The 20,431-nt window shown below is 48.9% G+C and overlaps 1 protein-coding gene across 2 annotated transcripts in view; it reads left to right on the plus strand.

Moving 5' to 3' along the window:
* GALNT18 (polypeptide N-acetylgalactosaminyltransferase 18) overlaps positions 1-20,431 on the plus strand; it is a 315,539-nt gene that overhangs the window by 225,903 nt on the left and 69,205 nt on the right. For both annotated transcript variants that reach the window (XM_060177167.1, XM_060177166.1), the window contains exons 4-5: positions 11,527-11,710; positions 13,149-13,346. In XM_060177167.1, the coding sequence (XP_060033150.1) occupies positions 11,527-11,710; positions 13,149-13,346 (382 nt within the window). The remainder of the gene's footprint in view (positions 1-11,526; positions 11,711-13,148; positions 13,347-20,431) is intronic.

A 20,431-nucleotide genomic window follows, 5' to 3' on the forward strand; every position in this document is an offset into this window, starting at 1 on the left:
TACACATTAGCAACTTAACAAATGATCACTTAATGTTGCCATGAGTTAAAGCTTCTAGACTTACTGAATTTCAAGTCTGGCCTGTGATTGCCTTGGCAGGATCAGACCAAATATTGTCCTGGGCCTTAGACGGCCTGGGGACCAGATGCTTCCCACCTGCTCTGGAGTATTACTTGGCTTCTTTAAATTTTTTTATTATCTTTATTTATTTATTTACTGGATAGAGACAGCCAGAAATTGAGAGGAGGAGGAGGGAAGCTAGAGAGGGAGAGAGACAGAGAGACACCTGCAGCCCTGCTTCACCACTTGCAAAGCTTTCCCCCTGCAGGTGGGGGCCGGGGGCTCGAACCTGAGTCCTTGAGCACTATAGCATGTGTGCTCAACCAGGTGCGCCACCACCCAGCCCCTGTGTGGCACTTCTCATGCATTTCATATGTAATTGCTAATGAATGAGAGATGGAGTGGGCTGGTTTGAAGCACTGAGCACGGTGCCCGTTATTCACTGAGTAAGTGGAGGGAAGCCAGTGTGTTTCCACCTTGGCGCTAAGACTGGACTGGGCTGACCGGAACTACCAGAAGCTCCTGATTCTACCCTTCTCTAGCCCCGTACACGCTTCCCAGCCCAGAGTCAGCTGTGTCAGGCTGGTGGCTTGGGTTCAGCTACCATGTGGGTGTCTGCGTCACAGACATTGGCGGATTTTACCACCTGCTTGTTGTGGAGACAGCAGTGTCAACACTGACTGAGAGGCCTCAACTGGCCAGGACGTCACCTTTCATCGCCGAAGTTGCCCCGGTAAGCAGCCCTCACCAAGTGAGGAGTGTGCGTTTGCTGTGAGTGTGGGTGGCCACCCACATCCGGCTGTATTGTGATAGTGTAGGCCCACGAGCAGTTGGCTGGTCTTTCAGAGAGCGTGTCCTGGGACGTTGTACAGCTTACTAACATTGAATTAATGCTTCGTGTGTGGGCTCTGTAGGCATACTTTGCGTGGCTTCTGTGGGGCTCCTGGGTAACGTCTTTCCCAAAGTCCTGCGTGCGGAGAGCCATTTAAGGCCATTCTAAATCTGCTGAGGCATCAATCGACTTTGAAGAAGTGCAGCTATTAAAGGAGCAGGACAGAAGTGCAGCCGTTAAGTGCGCCGGACAGAAGAGTGAGCTGTGAGGAAGGCATTTGTAAACTGCCCGGGACTGGAAAGCTTATCTGGAGTGGTTTTCAAGGAAGAGGGATGTACCAAACAAGGCGGCCCAGGGGCTCACGGTGAAGCCTGGTTCAGTCTTGTGGGAGGGCAGCTGTCTGAGCCCTGCTCACCGTCACTCATCAGCAGGACCATCTGAGTCCAGAGTCCCCTCCATATTCCTCAGGAGGCTGGAAGCCCAGTGACATTTATATTTATTTATTTATTGGTTGAAATGGATGGCTAGTTAGGTTTGACAACCAACGCATCCTAATGAATAGTCTTTCTTAAAATGTACTGACATGGGAGTCGGGTGGTAGTGCAGCGGGTTAAGCATAGCTCAAGGACCAGCGTTAAGGATCCCAGTTTGAGCCCCCCGGCTCCCCTCCTGCAGGGGCATCGCTTCACAGGAGGTGAAGCAGGTCTGCAGGTGTCTGTCTTTCTCTCCCCCTCTCTGTCTTCCCCTCCTCTCTCCATTTCTCTCTGTCCTATCCAACAACGACAACAATAATAACTATGACAATAAAACAAGGGCAACAAAAGGAAATAAATACATAGATTTAAAAAAAATGTATTGACATATCGTTTGTGTTTTAGTGGCTCTGAATGACTCTAGAGGACAGCCAGTTAATTTTCTGATCTGAGGAAGACCCAGCTAGTGTTCACTCTTAGAGGAATAAACAACAACAACAACAACATTAAAAGCTGTGCTTTTAATCCTTAGATTGGCATCAGGAGAGACTAAACCTTTATTAGTCCCTCTCTGCAGGTTGCTCACACTCCCCTCCCAAGCCCCTGGAGGGAGCAGTGGCAAATCTGTTCCTGGCTGAGTTTTCAGGGGGCAGCACTGAGCCAGGGGAGGGCAGGGCAGGGCTGGGGTGAAACTCTGGAGGTGGCCGAGGGGACAAAGCTGGGGCCAGGCAGCTGGGGCCAGTAGGGGGCGGCTCCAAGCATGGGACCAAACCTGCTCATGCCGAGAAGGGAGTGAACTGGGGAGTGAAGGGTCTGCAATGAAAGGCAGCAAGGCAGAACCCTGGGTGTGGAAAACAGAGAGAAACAGTCTACACAGGGGATGAGGCATTCTCTTCACGGAGCCACATATCACAACAGAAAAAAGGAGGGAGGTGAGGGGGTGGAGGCTGCTTCCCCACCCTGTTCAGTTGTGAGAAGGCTGGGTTGCCCAGCAGAATCGCACAGGGTGTCTGAATGAAATGCAGTCTCTGGTCCCCCCCCACACCGGATCCGCCCAGTCAGACTCTGTCTCCATCGAGCCGTGTTCACACAGGTCAATTCTCACCTCCGGCAGGTAGGGTTGAGTCTAGAGACGGCTTCTGGGGACGACACATTGGGACTGAGGACCTGACGGTACCGTTCCCTTCCTGGGTCCTGTCGCCTCTTGATTTCCTCATCTTCAAAAACCCAGTGGTGATCATAGTAGTTACCTTAGGAGGTTGTCGGAAAATTCAGTGGGATGACACATGCAAAGCACAGGAAATCGCGTCTGCTGCCTCGTTTGAGTCTCTCTCTTTTCTTGAATTTTTTAAAATTTATTTATAAAATGGAAGTATTGACAAGACCATAGGATAAGAGGGGTACAACTTCACACAATTCCCACCACCAGAACTCCGTATCCCGTCCCCTCCCCGATAGCTTTCCTATTCTTTATCCCTCTGGGAGCATGGACCCAGGGTCACTGTGGGATGCAGAAGGCTGAAGGTCTGGCTTCTGGAATTGCTTCCCCGCTGAACCTGGGTGTTGACAGGTGGATCCATACTCCCAGCCTGCCTCTCTCTTTCCCTAGCGGGGCAGGGCTCTGGGGAAGCGGGGCTCCAGGACACATGGGTGGGGTGTCTCTGAGAACCAGTGAGATCTAGATGAGTAAGAGAGGAGTGGCGCTTCAGCCCTCTGTCTGTCTGCAGACTGCACCAGGTCCAGTCACCGTCGTCACAGAGACCTCCGTGGGCAGAAGCCTTGCGTTAGCTTCAGAGAGTCTGTCTTTCTCTCCCCTACCCATTTCTGTCTTCCCATTCCTCTTGCCTTCTCTCCTCACATTTCTCTCCCACTCTAGTCCTTTCTCCCTCTTTCTCCACTTCTACCCCCCACTCTTTTCCTTTCTCCCCAGTATCTATCTCCCTGTCAGGTCTCTGGCGGGGTGATCACCAGGGGAAAGGTAACGGACTGGTTCTTTCTTGCTCACACAAGAGATGACATGAAGTAAAGGACACCGGGAGACCTGCCGCGTGCTCAGATCTCATTTAGTAGCAGGTGGACATGAGTTAAATAGAAAACCAAACAAAGGGAATTATTGAAATATGTCAGAAATTACAGGTTTCTTAAAGGTCAGCTTGCCCCTTGTGGTAGGGGGCTGGTATGACAGGAACTGATGAGACAAGACAGTTATTCTCCAAGCAACTTAATTATCCAAAGGTATTTGAGAGAAGCATAGGGGTTAAACCAGTAGAGTGAGACAGAGAGAAGATGGATATCAAAAGGACATATAGTTTGGAATTTCTGGGGTCTGAGGTGTATGATGGAGTGTGTGATAAGGTGTGTTCTTCTGTGATCAGAAGGTAAGGTGACTTTGAGTAAGTGAATCTTAAAGTAGGTTTCCATGTGGCCTGCAGTTAATGGGGAGAAGTATTGGGGTTTCTGTGGGCCTGAGAGTCAAGAAGGAAAGAACTGAGTTTCTCCCCTTTTGCTCACCTCGGTTGAGAGAGACTAACCAAGAGGTTATCTTCTCAGACCTCCATCCAAGGATGAGAGAGTTCTCCCTAAGCTCTATCAAGCTTACACGTAGCCCCAACATCTCCCCACCCCCCAGTCTCACACTCAGCACAGTACGTCGCATGTCTCTCAACACCTTAAAAAAAAAAAAAAGGGCATTTCTCTAGAGTGTCTTGCTCACAAGCTGTAGTCACAGCCGCTAGGTGAAGATCAGCCTGGTACGGAGTGAGCACCCGGGATTCGCCATGCATATGGATGGGTGGCCTCTCCATTCTCTCCCTGCCTCCAGAGCTCAAGCACTAGGAGAGGCTGAGGACCTGCCCAGGGCTCTCCGCTGCAAACCTGGGAGGCAGCAAACCTTGCAGGGCTTCCTGCGCCCCTGCTTTCTAAAGAACCGAGTCTCCTTAGGCCTCCCTCCCCAGTCCTTCCTTCTCCTTTATGCATGAGCTGAAGTGTGCTGCACTCGGCGTCTGAATCAGATGAACGGGCCACTGGCACCAGACCTCTGCCCAGCCCGCATTTTGTTACTTTGGAGGTGACCCGCAGAGCTAACTGTTTTTATGAGAGCGGCACAAGAGGCATGTATCAGGAGGCAAGAGAGGACGCTGTGTGACCAAGCAGGCAAATCTTAACATTCTCACTGGCTTCCAGGTCTGAAGGAGAGCAAGCAGGGAGGCAGCCTCCACTGAGCAGGCTCCAGAGGGGAGCACCACACAGAGATGGGGAGTGTGACCTGGGGCCTCCAAAGGGGCAATTTACAGAGGCCACCCAGATATCAGCAGAGCAGGTCCATGGGCACGGCAGGGACGAGAGCTGCAGAGGCCACACCAGCAGGATGACACCTGGGCCCATGCAGGGTGCAAATTATTTTTCTCCATCCACGCGGGCTGTCGACAGCTCTGCCATTGATTCTAAATCTGACCGAGTCACCAAGAGCAGACTTCCTGCCTCCTCTTTCCCCAACACATTAAAACAGATGTGAAATACGGTCCTCCTCTCCCATCCGCCTCCTGTGTGGCCCACCCGGACACACTATAAAAAGTTACATGTAGGTTTTTTTTTTTTAAAACGATGAAAGGTAACTTACGTGGGAACAAAAATCACTAAAAGACAAGCAGTTTTTAGACTAGAACATGAAGATCTAAGCACTAGCAAAGGCAGAGAAGTAAAAATTATTCATTCGATTAGTTTCTGCACTTCCTGGAAGCCTTGGCAAAGAAGCAAGTATGACGGGATTTATTTTGATATTTAGGAATAAAGCAAACCACAAGTCTATTCTGTGTTTCAGAGCTAAGTTCTGAGAGATACCACTGTGTGACTATAAACTATATTATATGCCATGTATAGGTGGTAATAGCTTTGAGGACAGTTTTCTAGCAAATACAAAAGTATTTTTCTTGTTATCGCTGCTGAGACCGCAGGGAATTCCATTGCTCTGACTAGGCTTTTGTTGTTTTTCCTTTTCAATCTCAGATAAAGAGGCGGAAGGAAAGAGAAGGGCATCATAGTATCACTTCACTCTTCCTGGAGTTGCCTTGGTGTCATGAGTAGTGTTGGTATGCTTCTAAAAACCCCTTCTGTTTCATTAGTTTAATCCCCCTTGCTTAACACTATTCTATTTACATAACCACTGCATTCTATTTACATAACCACTGTTAACAAGCACCACACTCCCTCCAGGGCATTGGTGGTTCAGTGGCAGAATTCTCGCCTGCTCCGCCCCCTCTCCTTGTCACACCCTGATTTGCACCAGTCACTTTTCTCTCCACCCTCTCTGCGTCGCATCCTGTTCCCACCCTACTGGGTTAGTATATTTATAAGGACAAGATTGTAATTTTTAGTTTAGCTTAGCTTGGTATAGATTGTGCTGCGTCCTGCATGAATAAAGAGATACAGCCTACAGCTCAACCATGAGTCCTGGGTCGTCTGTTACCCGCCCGTGAAGCCAACCCGGCGAAAACAACAAGTAGTGCTGGGTTTTGAACCCTGGTCCTAAAGTGTAGAGTCTACCATATAAGCCCTCTCTCTCCCAGTACCTGGAAGTATGCTTTTGAGAGAGTTCTTTCTTGTTTTGGCAATTAGCAAGAACTGAAAGAAAACATAAAAGCCTAGTTAGGTAAAGGTACTCGGCAAAGCCTGAGCCATTGTTTATCAGGGTATTTCAGCTTTAAAAAAAATATCTTTTGGGAGTCGGGCTGTAGTGCAGCGGGTTAAGCGCAGGTGGCGCAAAGCACAAGGACCGGCATAAGGATCCTGGTTCGAAACCCGGCTCCCCACCTGCAGGGGAGTCGCTTTACAGGCGGTGAAGCAGGTCTGCAGGTGTCTATCTTTCTCTCCTCCTCTCTTGTCTTCCCCTCCTCTCTCCATTTCTCTCTGTCCTATCCAACAATGACAACAACAATAATAACTACAACAATAAAACAACAAGGGCAACAAAAGGGAATAAATAAATAAAAATAAAATATTAAAAAAAATTTTTTTAATATATATATCTTTTGGGGGGGAGCTGGGAGGTAGCGCAGCAGGTTAAGCACACATGGTGCAAAGCACAAGGACCAGTGAAAGGATCCCGGTTCGAGCCCCCAGCTTCCCGCCTGCAGGGGGGTTGCTTCATAAACAATGAAGCAGGTCTGCAGGTGTCTTTCTCTCCCCCTCTCTGTCGCCTCTCCTCTCAATTTCTGTCTGTCCTATCCAACAACAACAATAGCTATGAAAACACTAACAACTACAAGTCCAACAACAAGGGCATCAAAATGGGAAAAATGGCCTCCAGGAGCAGTGGATTCGTAGTGCAGGCACCGAGCCCCAGCAATAACCCTGGAGGCAAATGTGTGTGTGTGTGTGTGTGTAACAGTTGTTTGCTTAGAGCTAAGAGAACCCTCCCTTCTGACCAGTAATGAATGTTTGAGATGCAGCTGGCTGAGGATGGAATTTTTCACTAGAGGGTGAGCCAGAAACTCTGGCTCTAGGATCCTGCTAACAGCTCTGAGGTCCAAAGAAGCAAGCAGCTCCTTTCAGGAGCCAAGTGTCTCCAGCTTTGCTGCCGCTGCCGAGTCTGACTTCCTTTCCTGTGCACTGGGTGCCCACAGTCTGATGTTAATCCCAGCATTGCAGCAGGAAGATCAAACGTTTTGTCAGCCTTTGTGAGAAGCAAACCACCCGGAAGTGAGAGGCTTGAGCGGGCAAGCACACATTGGCTCAGGGCTCTGTGTTGGGTCTCGGGTCCCAACTCGGTGACAAGGGCGCTGTCTTTCAGTCACACAGACTCCGCAGTGTGTCTGCAATGGGCTGGCACCGGAGGACCCCAGAGAGCCTCCCTCGTGTGTCTGAAGTACCCCTCGCCCGCAGGTCTCTGACTGGCCCCGACTTCCATACTTAGGGCCGAGGACACCCTCCTTCTGTATTCTACAGAACCTGGCCCAGGACAGACCTGCCTGGGCTGAGCCCTGTCCTTATTGGGGATGGCAGGGACTTCATGGTCTTGGTGTCCAACTTGGGGTATTCTGAGGCCCCAGGAAGGCCCCAGGAAGAGGCCTTGGACTTCAGCATCTTCCTCTGCAAATTTCAGAAAGTCACGATGGGTCATCAGTCTGTAATCCAATCTGGCTGGTGTTCTTTAAAAAATTTTTTTTATATTTATTTATTTTCCCTTTTGTTTCCCTTGTTGTATTTACTGTTGTTGTAGTTATTATTGACGTCGTCATTGTTGGATAGGACAGAGAGAAATGGAGAGAGGAGAGGAAGACAGAGAAGGGGAGAGAAAGACAGACACCTGCAGACCTGCTTCACCACCTGTGAAGCGACTCCCCTGCAGGTGGGGAACCGGGGGCTCGAACTGGAATCCTTATGCCAGTCCTTGTGCTTTGCGCCTGGAATCCTTACGCCAGTCCTCGTGCTTTGCGCCATGTGCACTTAACCCGCTGTGCTACCGCTGGACTCCCATGGCTGGTGTTCTTATTAAAGCAGGGCATATGGGGCTGGAGAGAGAGGTCACTGGCGAACGTGTTTGTGTTGCTGTGTGTGCCGTCCAGCTGTGAGCCCTGGCCCCACGGGGAGGTGCTGTGACACTGGGGAAAACTCAAGTGCTGTGGTGGCTCTCCATTTTGGTTTCTCGATCTGAATGAATAAGTGGCCCAGAGTGGTCAGGTTGCACATGGTGGAACAGCTCTGCAGAAGTGGAAAGGAGGCCATGCGGACATAGGCAGGCCTGAGCAGAAAGACGGCAGTATGTGGAGACAAAGAGTCCGTCTGTCAGCTACGGAGTGCCTGTGGCTCCCAGATGCTGGGGAGAGTCTTCCCTGCAGCTGTCAGAGGGAGCATGGCCTTGCCAACACCTTGATTTTGATTTATTTAACTGATTGTCACCAGGATTATTGATGGGGCTTGGTGCCATCATGATGAATCCACCACTTCCAGTGGCTATATATAGTTTTTCTTTCTTCTTTATTAGATAAGACTGAGAGAAATTGACGAAGAGGGGGAGGCGGGGGAGAGAGAGAGAGGAGCAGAGAGAGAGGCAGAGAGAGAGAGGCAGAGAGAGAGGGTCAGAAAGAGAGGCAGAGAGAGAGAAATAGAGGGAGAGAGAGAAAGAGAGGGAGAGAGCCAGAGCTGTCTGTAGTCCTGCTTCACTTCTCGTGAAGCTTGCCCTTTGAACATAGGGACCAGGGGCTTAAACCCAGGTCCCTTGCGCATGGTGACATGAGCAGTCAACCAAGTGTGACACCTTGGCCCTGGCACCTTATTTCTGAACTCTCATCTGTCAGACCCATGAGATAATATGTTTCTGTTGTTCTAAGCCACACTGTGATACTTTGCTGTCTTAGGAAACTAATCAGATAACTGAAGATTAAATGGGATTAACAAGTGTGAGGAGTACCTAGCACCTAGAAGAAGATCCCCCTTAAGATGCATGGTTGCATATGGGAGGATGTGCGTGGCCTGTTCACAGCATCACTTGGAAGAAAGGTCTGTCCTGGGTTGTGACCTGAGCTGCAGTGGAAACCACAAGGAATGTGACTGCCACGCTGTTGCTTGCTGACAAGCCTGGGGTGGGGGCTGGGGCCCTGTTCCATGACCCCAGACCCACTTAGTTGTTGGGCTAGTGACTCAAGAGAGATGACTGTCGTATGCTTTACATTGGTTTGTTCTAGCCCTCCCCCGCCAAGAGAATTGGATCAGTCCTGAATTTCGCGGGCCCGCTTGGCCCCGCCCCAAGGAACCCCGAGAGGGGGTTCCTGAGTTCCAGTGTGCCAGAGTTGCAGAGGGTTCCCCAGTACGAGAGTTCCAGAGTGCCAGAGTCGGAGAGTTCCTGAGTTCCTGAGTTCGAGAGTTTTCAGGGTTACAGAGTAAGAGAGAGTGCCAGAGAGACAGAGTTCCTGAGTTCCTGAGTTCGAGAGTTTCAGGGTTACAGAGTAAGAGAGAGTGCCAGAGAGACAGAGTTCCTGGGTTCCTGAGTTCCAGAGTAAGAGAGGGTTCCTGAGTTCGAGAGTGCCAGAGTTCCTGAGTTCGAGAGTTTCAGGGTTACAGAGTAAAAGAGAGTGCCAGAGAGACAGAGTTCTTGGGTTCCTGAGTTCCAGAGTAAGAGAGAGAGTGCTTGCGCCACCGCAGAGACAGCAGAGTTCTGTTTGGTGATTAGTTTGTCTTAGTTTATGAATCGTTGTTCCTGAATAAAGAAATACAGCTTCCCTGCCCAGCCGTTGTCTCCGCGTCTCTGTTCACCACTGCGAAGCCAACCCGGCTGGCAAGAGCCTACAAATTTTAACAACAGATGACCTAGGAATCGAGCCGGTGGTGGCGAGGTGGTTCAAATCTTTATTCATTCGGATGCCCCAGAGTCAGGCGGTAGCACAGTGAGTTAACCGCACATGGTGCAAAGCACAAAGTCCAACGTCAGGATCCTGGTCCAAGCGTGGGCACTCTTTGAGGCTGGAAAAAAAAGTCCCAAGTTGGAAACGGAAGTGGCTTGACAATACCATACATGGTTAGGAAAGGGGCGGAGAAAGGTAGAAGGGGACTGGGAAAGGTAGGAACTTCCTTAGCAACTGTTGTGAGGGGTTTAACTGGTAGGATTAATAATATCCTACAGGCAGGGAGGGTCTTGAGGGTAGAAAGAATTTATCAAATGAGCAGAATGGGTGGGGAAATAGGGAGACCTTAAGTCATTTGTTAAACAAAGCAGAACACTGATATGTAGATACTACGAGAGCGGCCATTGTATCAAGGAATGCAGAGCTGGCTTAATATTTTAAGGAATGCCAAGCCCCTGGAGGCAGAAAAATGCAGGGTTTCTGGAGACAGGGAGTGACTGACAGGAAAGCGAAAAACTGAAGCCTGTACCTCTCCCCAGCTCAACCTCAGCCACAGAGCGAGTCTGACAGGGAGATTCGTCTCCTCAGTTCCCCATTTTTCAATGGGAAAAGCCTCACCATGCTCAACCTGGTTCTCACAGTATTCCCAGCACTTACTGCTATGAAGAAGTGGAGATTCTGCTGCTCAGTAAGGCCCAGCCTGGGAAGGCATCAGCCTGCGCCCAGGACTCCTGCGACACAGCTGCTGTCAGACCTGTTCTGGAGGGGTCCCAGGCTGTGGTCTGTAGAAATGATGCTTCTTCTGAGGGGGGTAAAGGGGGGGACGGAAGGAGCACTGAGGAGAAAGGAGAAGGAAAACCGATAAGGAAAATGTCAATTTGTTTATTTATTTTTATTTATAAAAAGGAAGCATTGGCAAAACCATAGGATAAGAGGGGTACAACTCAGCACAATTTTTAAGTCATTAGGCTAGCTTGCATACACACTGCGGGTCACAAGTTACGTGACACTGGGCACAGTAATAAGCCCACCTGCCCCTCATTTTTCCTGGGTTTGCTGTAAGAATACTTCAGTGATCAGAGTGAGTGGAGAGTATGACTCCAGGCACCTTAATCTTCTCAATAAATAACTGTTCTCTATTTTTCTCTTCAAAGCTGAGTTAAGGGGGCCGGGCAGTGGTGCACCCAGTTAAGTGTACAGACCTGTGCAAGGATCCAGGTTCAAGCCCCCAGGGTTCCCCACCTGTAGGGGGAGATGCTTCACAAGCCGTGAAGCAGGTTAGCAAGTATCTGTCTTTCTCTTTCCCTCTCTATCTCCCCTTCCTCTCTCAATTTTTCTCTGTCCTATCCATTAAAATGGAAAGGGAAAAAAAGACCACCAGGAGAAGTGGATTTGTAATGCCTGTACCACACCCCAGTGAAAACCCTGGAGGCAAAACAAAACAGCTGAGTTACATAGGCCGGGGAGTTGGGTGGGTAGAAGTGGACTTCATGCCTCTCTATGGAACCATCTCACCCTAAAATAAAATGAATGTTTGGGGTCTGAGTGGTGGCACACCTGGTTGAGTGCACATGTTACAATGTGCAAGGACCCAGGTTCAAACCCCCAGTCCCCACCTGCAGGGGGAATCTTCATTAGTGGTGAAGCAGTGCTGCAGGTGTCTCTGTCTCCCTCTCTACCTCCCCCTCCCCTCTCAATTTCTGGCTCTCTCTATCCAATGAATAAAAAAAAAAAAGCTTAAAAAATAAGAAAATGAATGTTTGATCTGTCTTACCACCACCTACCAACCCACCGTGCTGACGACAAGTTTTCTCCCAAACAGAGGAACTGAAGGACAAACTGACAGAGTACGTGGACAAGGTGAACGGCCAGAAGCCAGGCTTCATCAAAGTCGTGCGTCACAGCAAGCAGGAAGGCCTCATCCGGTCCAGGGTTAGCGGCTGGAGGGCGGCCACTGCCCCCGTGGTGGCCCTCTTTGATGCCCATGTGGAGTTCAATGTGGGCTGGTGAGTGTCCCCGGGGAGGGCGGTACCCCAGTATGGTCCTAGGGCTTTGCTCGAGTGGGTGGGAAGCATGTTGATAGCTCTCTCAGTCAGAAAGCAGCAAAGTGAGAATCCTGGAACAGGAGACGCTGGCTGGGTGAATGAACGCCCTTCAGAGAGGACAAAGGCTTGGGGCCAGTAGGTCAAACACAGCGTCTGCAGGCTTGGTGACGCCCGGTGTGGCTGGCTGGTGTGCGTATCTCCAGACACATGATTGGGACTGGGGTAGATGCTAAGGCAAAGAGCTAGCTGCACCCTGCCTGAGGACGGGGCTGCGGCCCCTGGAGAGAGCGGGCCGGACCAGAGATGACACAGTCCTCATGCAGTCAGGGCCAAGCCAAGTGGTGTGAAGTTGTGTAGGTTCCCCCAGATTCCAGGCTCAGATACTCCCTCATCTTGAAACTAGGTCTTGGACAAGCTTTGTTTTTCTGGTCAAGGACTAGCCGTGGGGCACAAGACAGATACAAAGCTTCAGGGGTCCAGGGGTCCATCCAGAGGGCTGGAGGCCCTCAGCCCAGCCGTGCCCTCCTCCCGCAGCCCCTGGCACCGTGCCACGCCTCTGCTAAGTGAGGTGAGCCGGGCCCCTTGGCAGAAAGGAGCACCAAGGCACGCACACAGCACAGCTGGACAAAGGCAGACGTTTACATAACAGCCCCAAATCAAACCTGCATTGCAGCCATTCTCTATAGTTGAAGTCCCTGCTTGCCATTTGTGAATATTTAAAACACACTTTCATCGGATTTATGGTCAGAAAAAGGGCACTTACTATTTCATGCTGATTTGAATAAAAAATTGTGCAACCAATGTATTATTAATGGGAAGCTTATCGTTCCTGTCTGCAAACACATCACTCGTTGGGTGCCCATGGCAGCTCCCTGCTCACAGCAAAGCCCAGGCCCTCCCACCGCTCCCTGGGTGGTGAGAAGCGGGAGAGAAGCAGCGTGGTTACAGGGCTGGCAGGAGGAGGTGTGTTCTCGCCTTTCTGTCTCTTCTGCCATCCTCTGTCTCTTCCTCCAGGTGGATACTCTTGAGTTTTAGCAAAATCAAAGCCCAAGTTGAAAGCTTCTATGGAGCCTAAGATCTGGTCCTTTCTTCTTTTTTTTAAGTCTTGGATTTCTTTCTCCCAGACAGAGAGAAGGCAAGCAGAGACAAAGACCCAAGGCAGGAAGCATCTCTCAGCTCAGAGCCTGAGACATGTCGAAGGAGGGGCCAGATCAAAAGTGTGGAACTGGGAGGCTAACGGGGACCCTTTCCCATGAGGCTGAGCAGCCAGCTTTGCCCTGGAGAAGGTCAGCTGTGCAGGGCGAGGCGTGGTCACTCTGGTCCCGACGCAGCCTGGATGCACACAGTCACTCCTCTCTCTCTCTCTCTCTCTCTCTCTCTCTCTCTCCCACCTGCTCAGGGCAGAGCCTGTGCTCACCCGCATAAAAGAAAACCGGAAACGTGTCATCTCACCATCCTTCGACAACATCAAATATGACAACTTTGAAATAGAAGAGTACCCACTGGCTGCCCAGGGCTTTGACTGGGAGCTGTGGTGCCGCTACCTAAACCCCCCCAAGGCCTGGTGGAAACTGGAGAACTCTACAGCCCCGATCAGGTAAAGGTTTTTCTGCCTTGGCATCTGGGCAAGGGCTATCTCTAGTCCAGCCCCATCATGGGATGGTGTGTTGGGGAGAAGGGAGGAAAAGGAATGACAAATGGCCACATCCAGTCGCCACTGACAGAGTCTGATGCTCACTTTCCCCAGAGCCATGCCCCAAATCCACCCAGAGGCTCAGTTACTCATGTCAGCTCAACAACGTGGGACACCAGTGGGGGTGTGTCACCTGCCGATCTGGGTGCTGTGGAGCTAGAGTGGTGAAGAAGCAGCCCCCTCCTACCAAAAGACAGGCGTATAGTGAAAGGCAGGCAAAATAATGGGAACAACGAGTGATTCTGCCATGCCAGTGGGAACACGGGGAAAGCAGGAGAAGCCTTCTTAGAGAAAGAGTAGCACCTGTTCCTAGTCTCAGAATGTTAGAAATGGACTGACTCTATGACCTGACAATTGGTCTCTTGGAAATGTATCCAAACAGCAAATATACCCATCTAAAGAGATTGAGGTGTAGCTGTGTTCGTAACAACGCAATTTGTAATAGCCCAAATCTGGGAGCGACCTGAATGTCCAACGATAGATGAGTGGCTGAGCAAGCTGTGTCTGTGTGCACCAGGGGATACTAGTTGGCTGTTAAAAACGATGAAATCGGGAGCCGGGCGCAGTGGGTTAAGCGCACGTGGCGCAAAGCGCAGGGACCGGCGTAAGGATCCCGGTTCGAGCCCCCTGGTTCCCCACCTGCAGGGGGAGTCGCTTCACAGGCGGTGAAGCAGGTCTGCAGGTGTCTGTCTTTCTCTCCCCCTCTCTGTCTTCCCCTCCTCTCTCCATTTCTCTCTGTCCTATCCAACAACAACAATAACAACGACACACAAGGGTAACAAAAGGGAATAAATAAATAAATAAAATTTTTTTAATGATGAACGCACCTCCTGCACCTCATCCTGGGGGAACCTGAAGGGTTCATGGCAGTGGAGATAAATGGAAAAGAGAAGGATGAGTAGCAGATGGTCTCACTGACAGGCAGGACTTAGAATCAAGGACAAGAAGGGAAAACACAGAGCAAAACTTGGACTGGATTTGGTGTGATGTGCCAAAGCACAGGACTCTGGGAAAGGAGAGTCAAGAGGGAACTGGGGGTGGGGGGTTTGCGTCCTGATGCACGATGGTGGAAGGAGACCTAAGTTGGGGGTGAAAGCATTTTGTAGATGCCTTTCATGGGAAGATGACAAATTGTACCCATGTAGCAACAACTGTACTGTAGATAGTAACCTCTCAATAAAATGATGAGAAACATTTTTGCTGTTTTTTTTAAATTTCTTTGTTTTTTAATTTTTTATTTAAGAAAGGATTAATGAATAAAAACATAAGGTAGGAGGGGTACAACTCCACACAATTCCCACCACCCAATCTCCATAACCCACCCCCTCCCATGATAGTGTTCCCATTCTCCACCTCTCTGGGAGCATGGACCCAGGGTCATTGAGGGTTGCAGAAGGTAGAAGGTCTGGCTTCTGTCATTGCTTCCCTGCTGAACATGGGCGTTGACTGGTCGGTCCATACTCCCAGTCTGCCTCTCTCTTTCCCTAGTAGGGTGGGTCTCTGGGGAAGCTGAGCTCCAGGACATATTGGTGGGGTCTTCAATCCAGGGAAGCCTGGCCAGCATCCTGATGGCATCTGGAACCTGGTGATTGAAAAGAGAGTTAACATACGAAGCCAAACAATTTGTTGAGCAATCATGGATCCCAAGCTTGGAATAGTGGAGAGGAAGTGTTAGGGAGGTACTCACTGCAAACTCTAGTGCACTTCTGCTTTCAGGTATATATTTTGCAGTAGTTTATGGATACATGTGAACATAAGCTCTCTCTCACAGAAACTGGTGTAAATCTAGGTTTTGGGACTTTGTTAGAAAGTGAACCACCTGAGATGAAATTAGAGTATACTATGAAAGGAAAGGTCTCACCCGAGTAATGAAGCTGAAGGGTTGTCATTCCACACGTGAAGTCTCTGGACACAGTCTGAGGTGAAGCATGTTGAGGTGGCAATCGTTGCATTGGTTAGGTTGTGATCGGCGGATGCAATATTATTTGGTATGGATTGGGAGACGCATAGGGGAAAGTGGGCCCTGTCCAAGGGTTCCAGGACTGGGGTAAGTAGGGGCTCTATAGTGGAGATGTGAGGTTCCTGCTGTCTTAGGGTTCCAAAAGACAATTGATAGTTAATGTTATCATCACATTATTTGGTAATTGGGTTAACTTTGAAAAGTCCTTTTGTTATGGTTTGCTGTACAGTATCCAGTATCTTGTATATAGCTGTGCTATTGGATGCTTCTAATCTACTTGGTCTAGGCTTTTGAGAGAGTCCGCATATCAAATACACAGCCTATATATTTAAAAAGATTCAGTTTGTGTTTTGAGAAACTTTGAGACATACAACTGATTTTCCCCCTCTCATATTAATTAACTACTGATTTATATGTCTACATTTTGCTAGGAGTGTACATAAACACCATTCCCACCACCAAAAGACTGTGACCCATCCCTCCCACCCACTCCCACCCCCCACTGGCCCAGGAAGCTGCATGTCTACCCCTCACCACAGGGCTTTTACTTTGGTGCCCTACTTACAATTTGGTCAGGTCCTGCTTTTAGTTTCCCTTTCAGATCTTCTTACTCAACTTCTGTTGATGAGTGGGATCATCCCATACTCATCTTTATCTTTCTGACTTAGCTCACTTAACATAATTCCTTCTAGCTCTGTCCAAGATGGGTCAGAGAAGGTGGGTTCATTGTTCTTGATAGCTGCATAGTATTCCATTGCGTATATATACCACAGCTTTCTCAGCCACTCATCTGGTGTTGGGCACCTGGGTTGCTTCCAGGTTTTAGCTATTATGAATTGTGCTGCTATGAACATAGGAGTACACACCTCTTTTTGGTTGGGTGTTATGGAGTCCTTGGGGTATAACCCCAGGAGAGGAATTACTGGGTCATGTGGAAGGTCCATGTCTAGCCTTCTGAGAGTTCTCCAGACTGCTCTCCACAGAGGCTGGACCAATTTACATTCCCACCAGAAGTGTAAAAGGGTTCCTCTGTCCCCACAGCCTCTCCAGCATTTGTTGCTGCTGTCCTTTAAAATTTATTTATTTATTTATTTCCTTTTGTTGCCCTTGTTGTTTTATTGTTGTAGTTATTATTGTTGTTGTCGTTGTTGGATAGGACAGAGAGAAATGGAGAGAGGAGGGGAAGACAGAGAGGGGGAAAGAAAGACAGACACCTGCAGACCTGCTTCACTGCCTGTGAAGTGACTCCCCTGCAGGTGGGGAGCCGGGGGCTCGAACCGGGATCCTTACGCCGGTCCTTGTGCTTTGCACCACATGCACTTAACCCGCTGCGCTACTGCCCGACTCCCAAGATAATTTTTTTAAAAGCAAGTAAGAGATTGTAAAAACCAGTGTAGGGGGACCAAGAGACAACAGAGTATGGATGCAGGGCAGTTGAGAAGAACTGGACTAAGGCCGTGAGGGCCCGTCCCAGGCACAGGCTCATCCAGACCCCAGAGGACTTGGTGTACCTTACTGGTGTTTGAGCTTCTCCTGTGAGACCCCGACAAAAATGGCTTTCAAACTGCGTTTCCAAGATCCCAGACCCTTTCTGCCTTTAGTGCTGCCTTCAGAGACACCTGAATCACTCCCCAGTACAGCCTCAGTTTTATGGGTCAAGGCTCCCAAAATAGCCATCATCACCAGCCCTTATTTCTGTCTCCATTAATCACTGATCAGTTGCCTTGATGCTTCCTGCAAAGTCCTGCTCATTAAATACACAGAAGGCACCAGAAGGTGGCCTAGGGGACAGTTCCTGGAATGAAAGAGGAGATTAGAAACGGATGCCGCTTTATATTACACTAGGGAGAAAGATGATGAAAACTTTAATTGAAAGTGGATGATTATTATCTGAGGTCACATTTTCCCTCGCCAGTAAGGGAGAAAAGAAAAAGCTACATTCATTTTTTTTTAAAAAAAAAAGAATTTCACTTAGTATTTCAAGAGGTGTCTCTGTTACCTATTAATCTCTGTGGCGATTTCACATTGTTGGGAATTTTTGGTGTGCAAAGACCTTTTGCACACACACAAGCATAACTTGATTCAGAACACACACTCACACACACACACTCACATACGCACACACGCTCACACATACACACACACACTCACACGCACACACACTCACACATACACACATTCACACACACTCACACTCTCGCACACACACATGCACACACACTCACATGCAAGCACACACTCGCATGCACACACTCACACACATGCGCACACTCACATTCACACGCACACACACTCACATGCACACACACATGCACACACACTCACACGCACACACACACATGCACAAACGAACATAACTTGATTCATGTGACTGCCTTTGACACCTCATCCTTACTGTGTCGTCCCTGTGTTACAAGAGGAGAGAAGCAGACCAAGGAGAAAGGTCCTGCCCAAGGTTCTGGGTGGTAAATCCAGAAACCAGAGCCAGTCCCCATGCCCAGTTTCACTCCTTAGTCACCCACAGCTGCTGTTCACTGCTTCTGTTCTCATCCTTCCATGGACCCCATAGTCTCAGTTAGTGAGTCTGCATTCTAAGTTCTTGACAGTGAATATCATCTCCACCTGTTTTTTTCCTACCTTAATTTTGCTAAAATTTCAGCTGAGAGAAATTATATTAGTGGAAGGGTTTGGGAAGAGCGTTCCTAGTTGTATCCTCAGATGAAGATAGCCTCCCGAAAATAGGTCAGTTATGCAAATTTTCTTTGCCCACTGTGGCTCCCGTTTCCGTGGGACTGTATTTTAATGATTTGCCCACTCGGCGTAAGCTATAGCAAAAGTCCTGTGATATTTTGTATTAAGATCCTTTTTCTTCCCTAATATTTTGACTGTGGGGGGAGGATGGAGAGAGAGAGAAAGAGAGAGGGAAAGGGAGAGGGAGAGAGAGAGAGAGAGAGAGTCAGTCTAGAGCACTGCTCAGCTCTGGCTTAGGGTGACACTAGATTGAACCTGAGCCTCAGGCATGAGAGTCTGTCTGTGCGACTATTATGGTATCACCCCAGCCCCACTGTGTCCTCAGGGGAAGCCTTTGAGATGGTTATCAATTACTGCTTTCTGAAGTGACCTCTTTGAGAAGACTGGAGAATTTTCTTTCAAACAAAAATAAGTCTCATCATCACACTTATTAATTTATTAATTATATTTATTCATTGTACCCATAGGTTAACAATTATACTATAAACCACTAATCCCCCTCCATAAAATGATTTTTAAAAAAGAAAGAAAAGGAAGCCTCATTATCCCTGAGAAAAAAAGGAACTGCCAAGACATCACTGCATACAGATTCCTCATCTCCCTGGACAGACCGTGTATGTTCATTTTTATCTTGGCCACTGGACATCTCAGCAAATTTTGTGGCATCACTTTTAGGACTCTGAGAAGGACCTACGACAACAACAGTTCTAACCAGCCCTCAATTTGTCTTGGGCATTTCATCTTTCTAGATACGTAGCATTTCTCTTTCCATTATGCTTCATATTGTCTTATAAGCTATACCCAAACTTTTGGGGAATGCAAAAAAGGGGGATATATTCAGATTGACTGGGTCACTTACTAGTCTAACCAGTTAATAAGTGACTGAGTGTTCAAGTGGCCTGTCCTCGTCCCAGAGTACTTATGTTGGGCTCTTGTTCTTCCCCTGGGCTGGCCCTGGTCATTGGAGAGAGGCGCCTTCCTGCATGGCCTGAGTGCACTCTGTCTTCTCAGTGTTTCAGGACTGTGGAGGAACTGACAAGACCCCACTCTGCTGTGTCTTAGTCACCATCACTGTGCATGGGCCTGTTTTCATGTGTTTGTTGGTCTTTTGGCTCTCTTCCGCGGTGAATGTTCTGTTCACATCCTCTGCCCATTTTTGGATGGGGTCATTTGCTTTTTTTGGTGCCAAGTTTGTATATTTTGTGATTAGTCTCTTGTCTGATGTGTGGCATGTGAAGATCTTCTCCCATTCTGTGAGGGGTCTCTTTGTTTGGGTGATGGTTTCCTTGGCTGTGCAGAAGCTCTTCAATTTGATGCAGTCCCATTGGTTTGTTTCTGCTTTAGTCTTCCTTGCAATTGGGTTTCATCAAAGATGTCCTTGAGCTTTAGGTGGGAAAGTGTTCCACCAGTGTTTTCCTCTTAAGTATTTGATAGTTTCTGATCTAACATCCAGGTCCTTGATCCATTTGGAGTTGACTTTTGTTTCTGGTGAGATAAAGTGGTTCAGTTTCATTCTTCTGCATGTTTCAACCCAGTTTTCCCGGCACCATTTATTGCAGAGAGCCTCCTCCTTTCACTTAATATTTTGGGCCCCTTTATCAAAAATCAGCTGTCCATAGGCGTGGGGCATGTGCCTGCTTTCAAAACATCTTTTGAGTCACAGTTATGTCCCAGAGACATGTGTTTTTTTACACTATTTCATCTCATCCTCCAGAGATTACCACTGATCCCACCTCCGAGACGTGGAATGAGAGACTCAGAAAGGCTAGGGGATGTCTCTCAGAGCGGCGCTCCAAGGCCAGGGTCAGGTGCGGCCCATCAGAGCAGGAGCTCAGCGTGTTCATCAGTGGTGGATTAGGGAGGGAGGATTGCCAGGGGTGGCCATGACTAACAACAGGTGAGGCCATTCAGGATAAAATGCTGTGATTCACCAGGAGAAGAGGCAGAGACACCCCCTTCCCACTCCCGCCTTCGCCTCCACCCTGATTACTACCTCCAAAGGAAACAGCCAGAAAAAAAAAAAAATCACTGTTGCTTCCCCTGAGGAGTTTCCAATCTCAAGATGGGTCTATTTGCATGTGGCTGACAGTTTCTCATCCCTGAGGGGTGAGTTCTCCTTTGCCCTACCACCCACCCCTTCCCCTGCAATTTCTTCAGAATGCCGCAAGGAAGGACTAGACGTGGCGGTGGTGTTGTGTGCAGCGGTCGTTTTAAAGCCATTTGTGTAGAGCGATGCTCTCAGCAGAACGGCAGCCCACACGCCCTCGTGCTGAGTCAC

Source organism: Erinaceus europaeus, chromosome 17, assembly GCF_950295315.1.
Source record: "Erinaceus europaeus chromosome 17, mEriEur2.1, whole genome shotgun sequence".
NCBI classification, from domain to species: Eukaryota; Metazoa; Chordata; class Mammalia; order Eulipotyphla; family Erinaceidae; genus Erinaceus; species Erinaceus europaeus.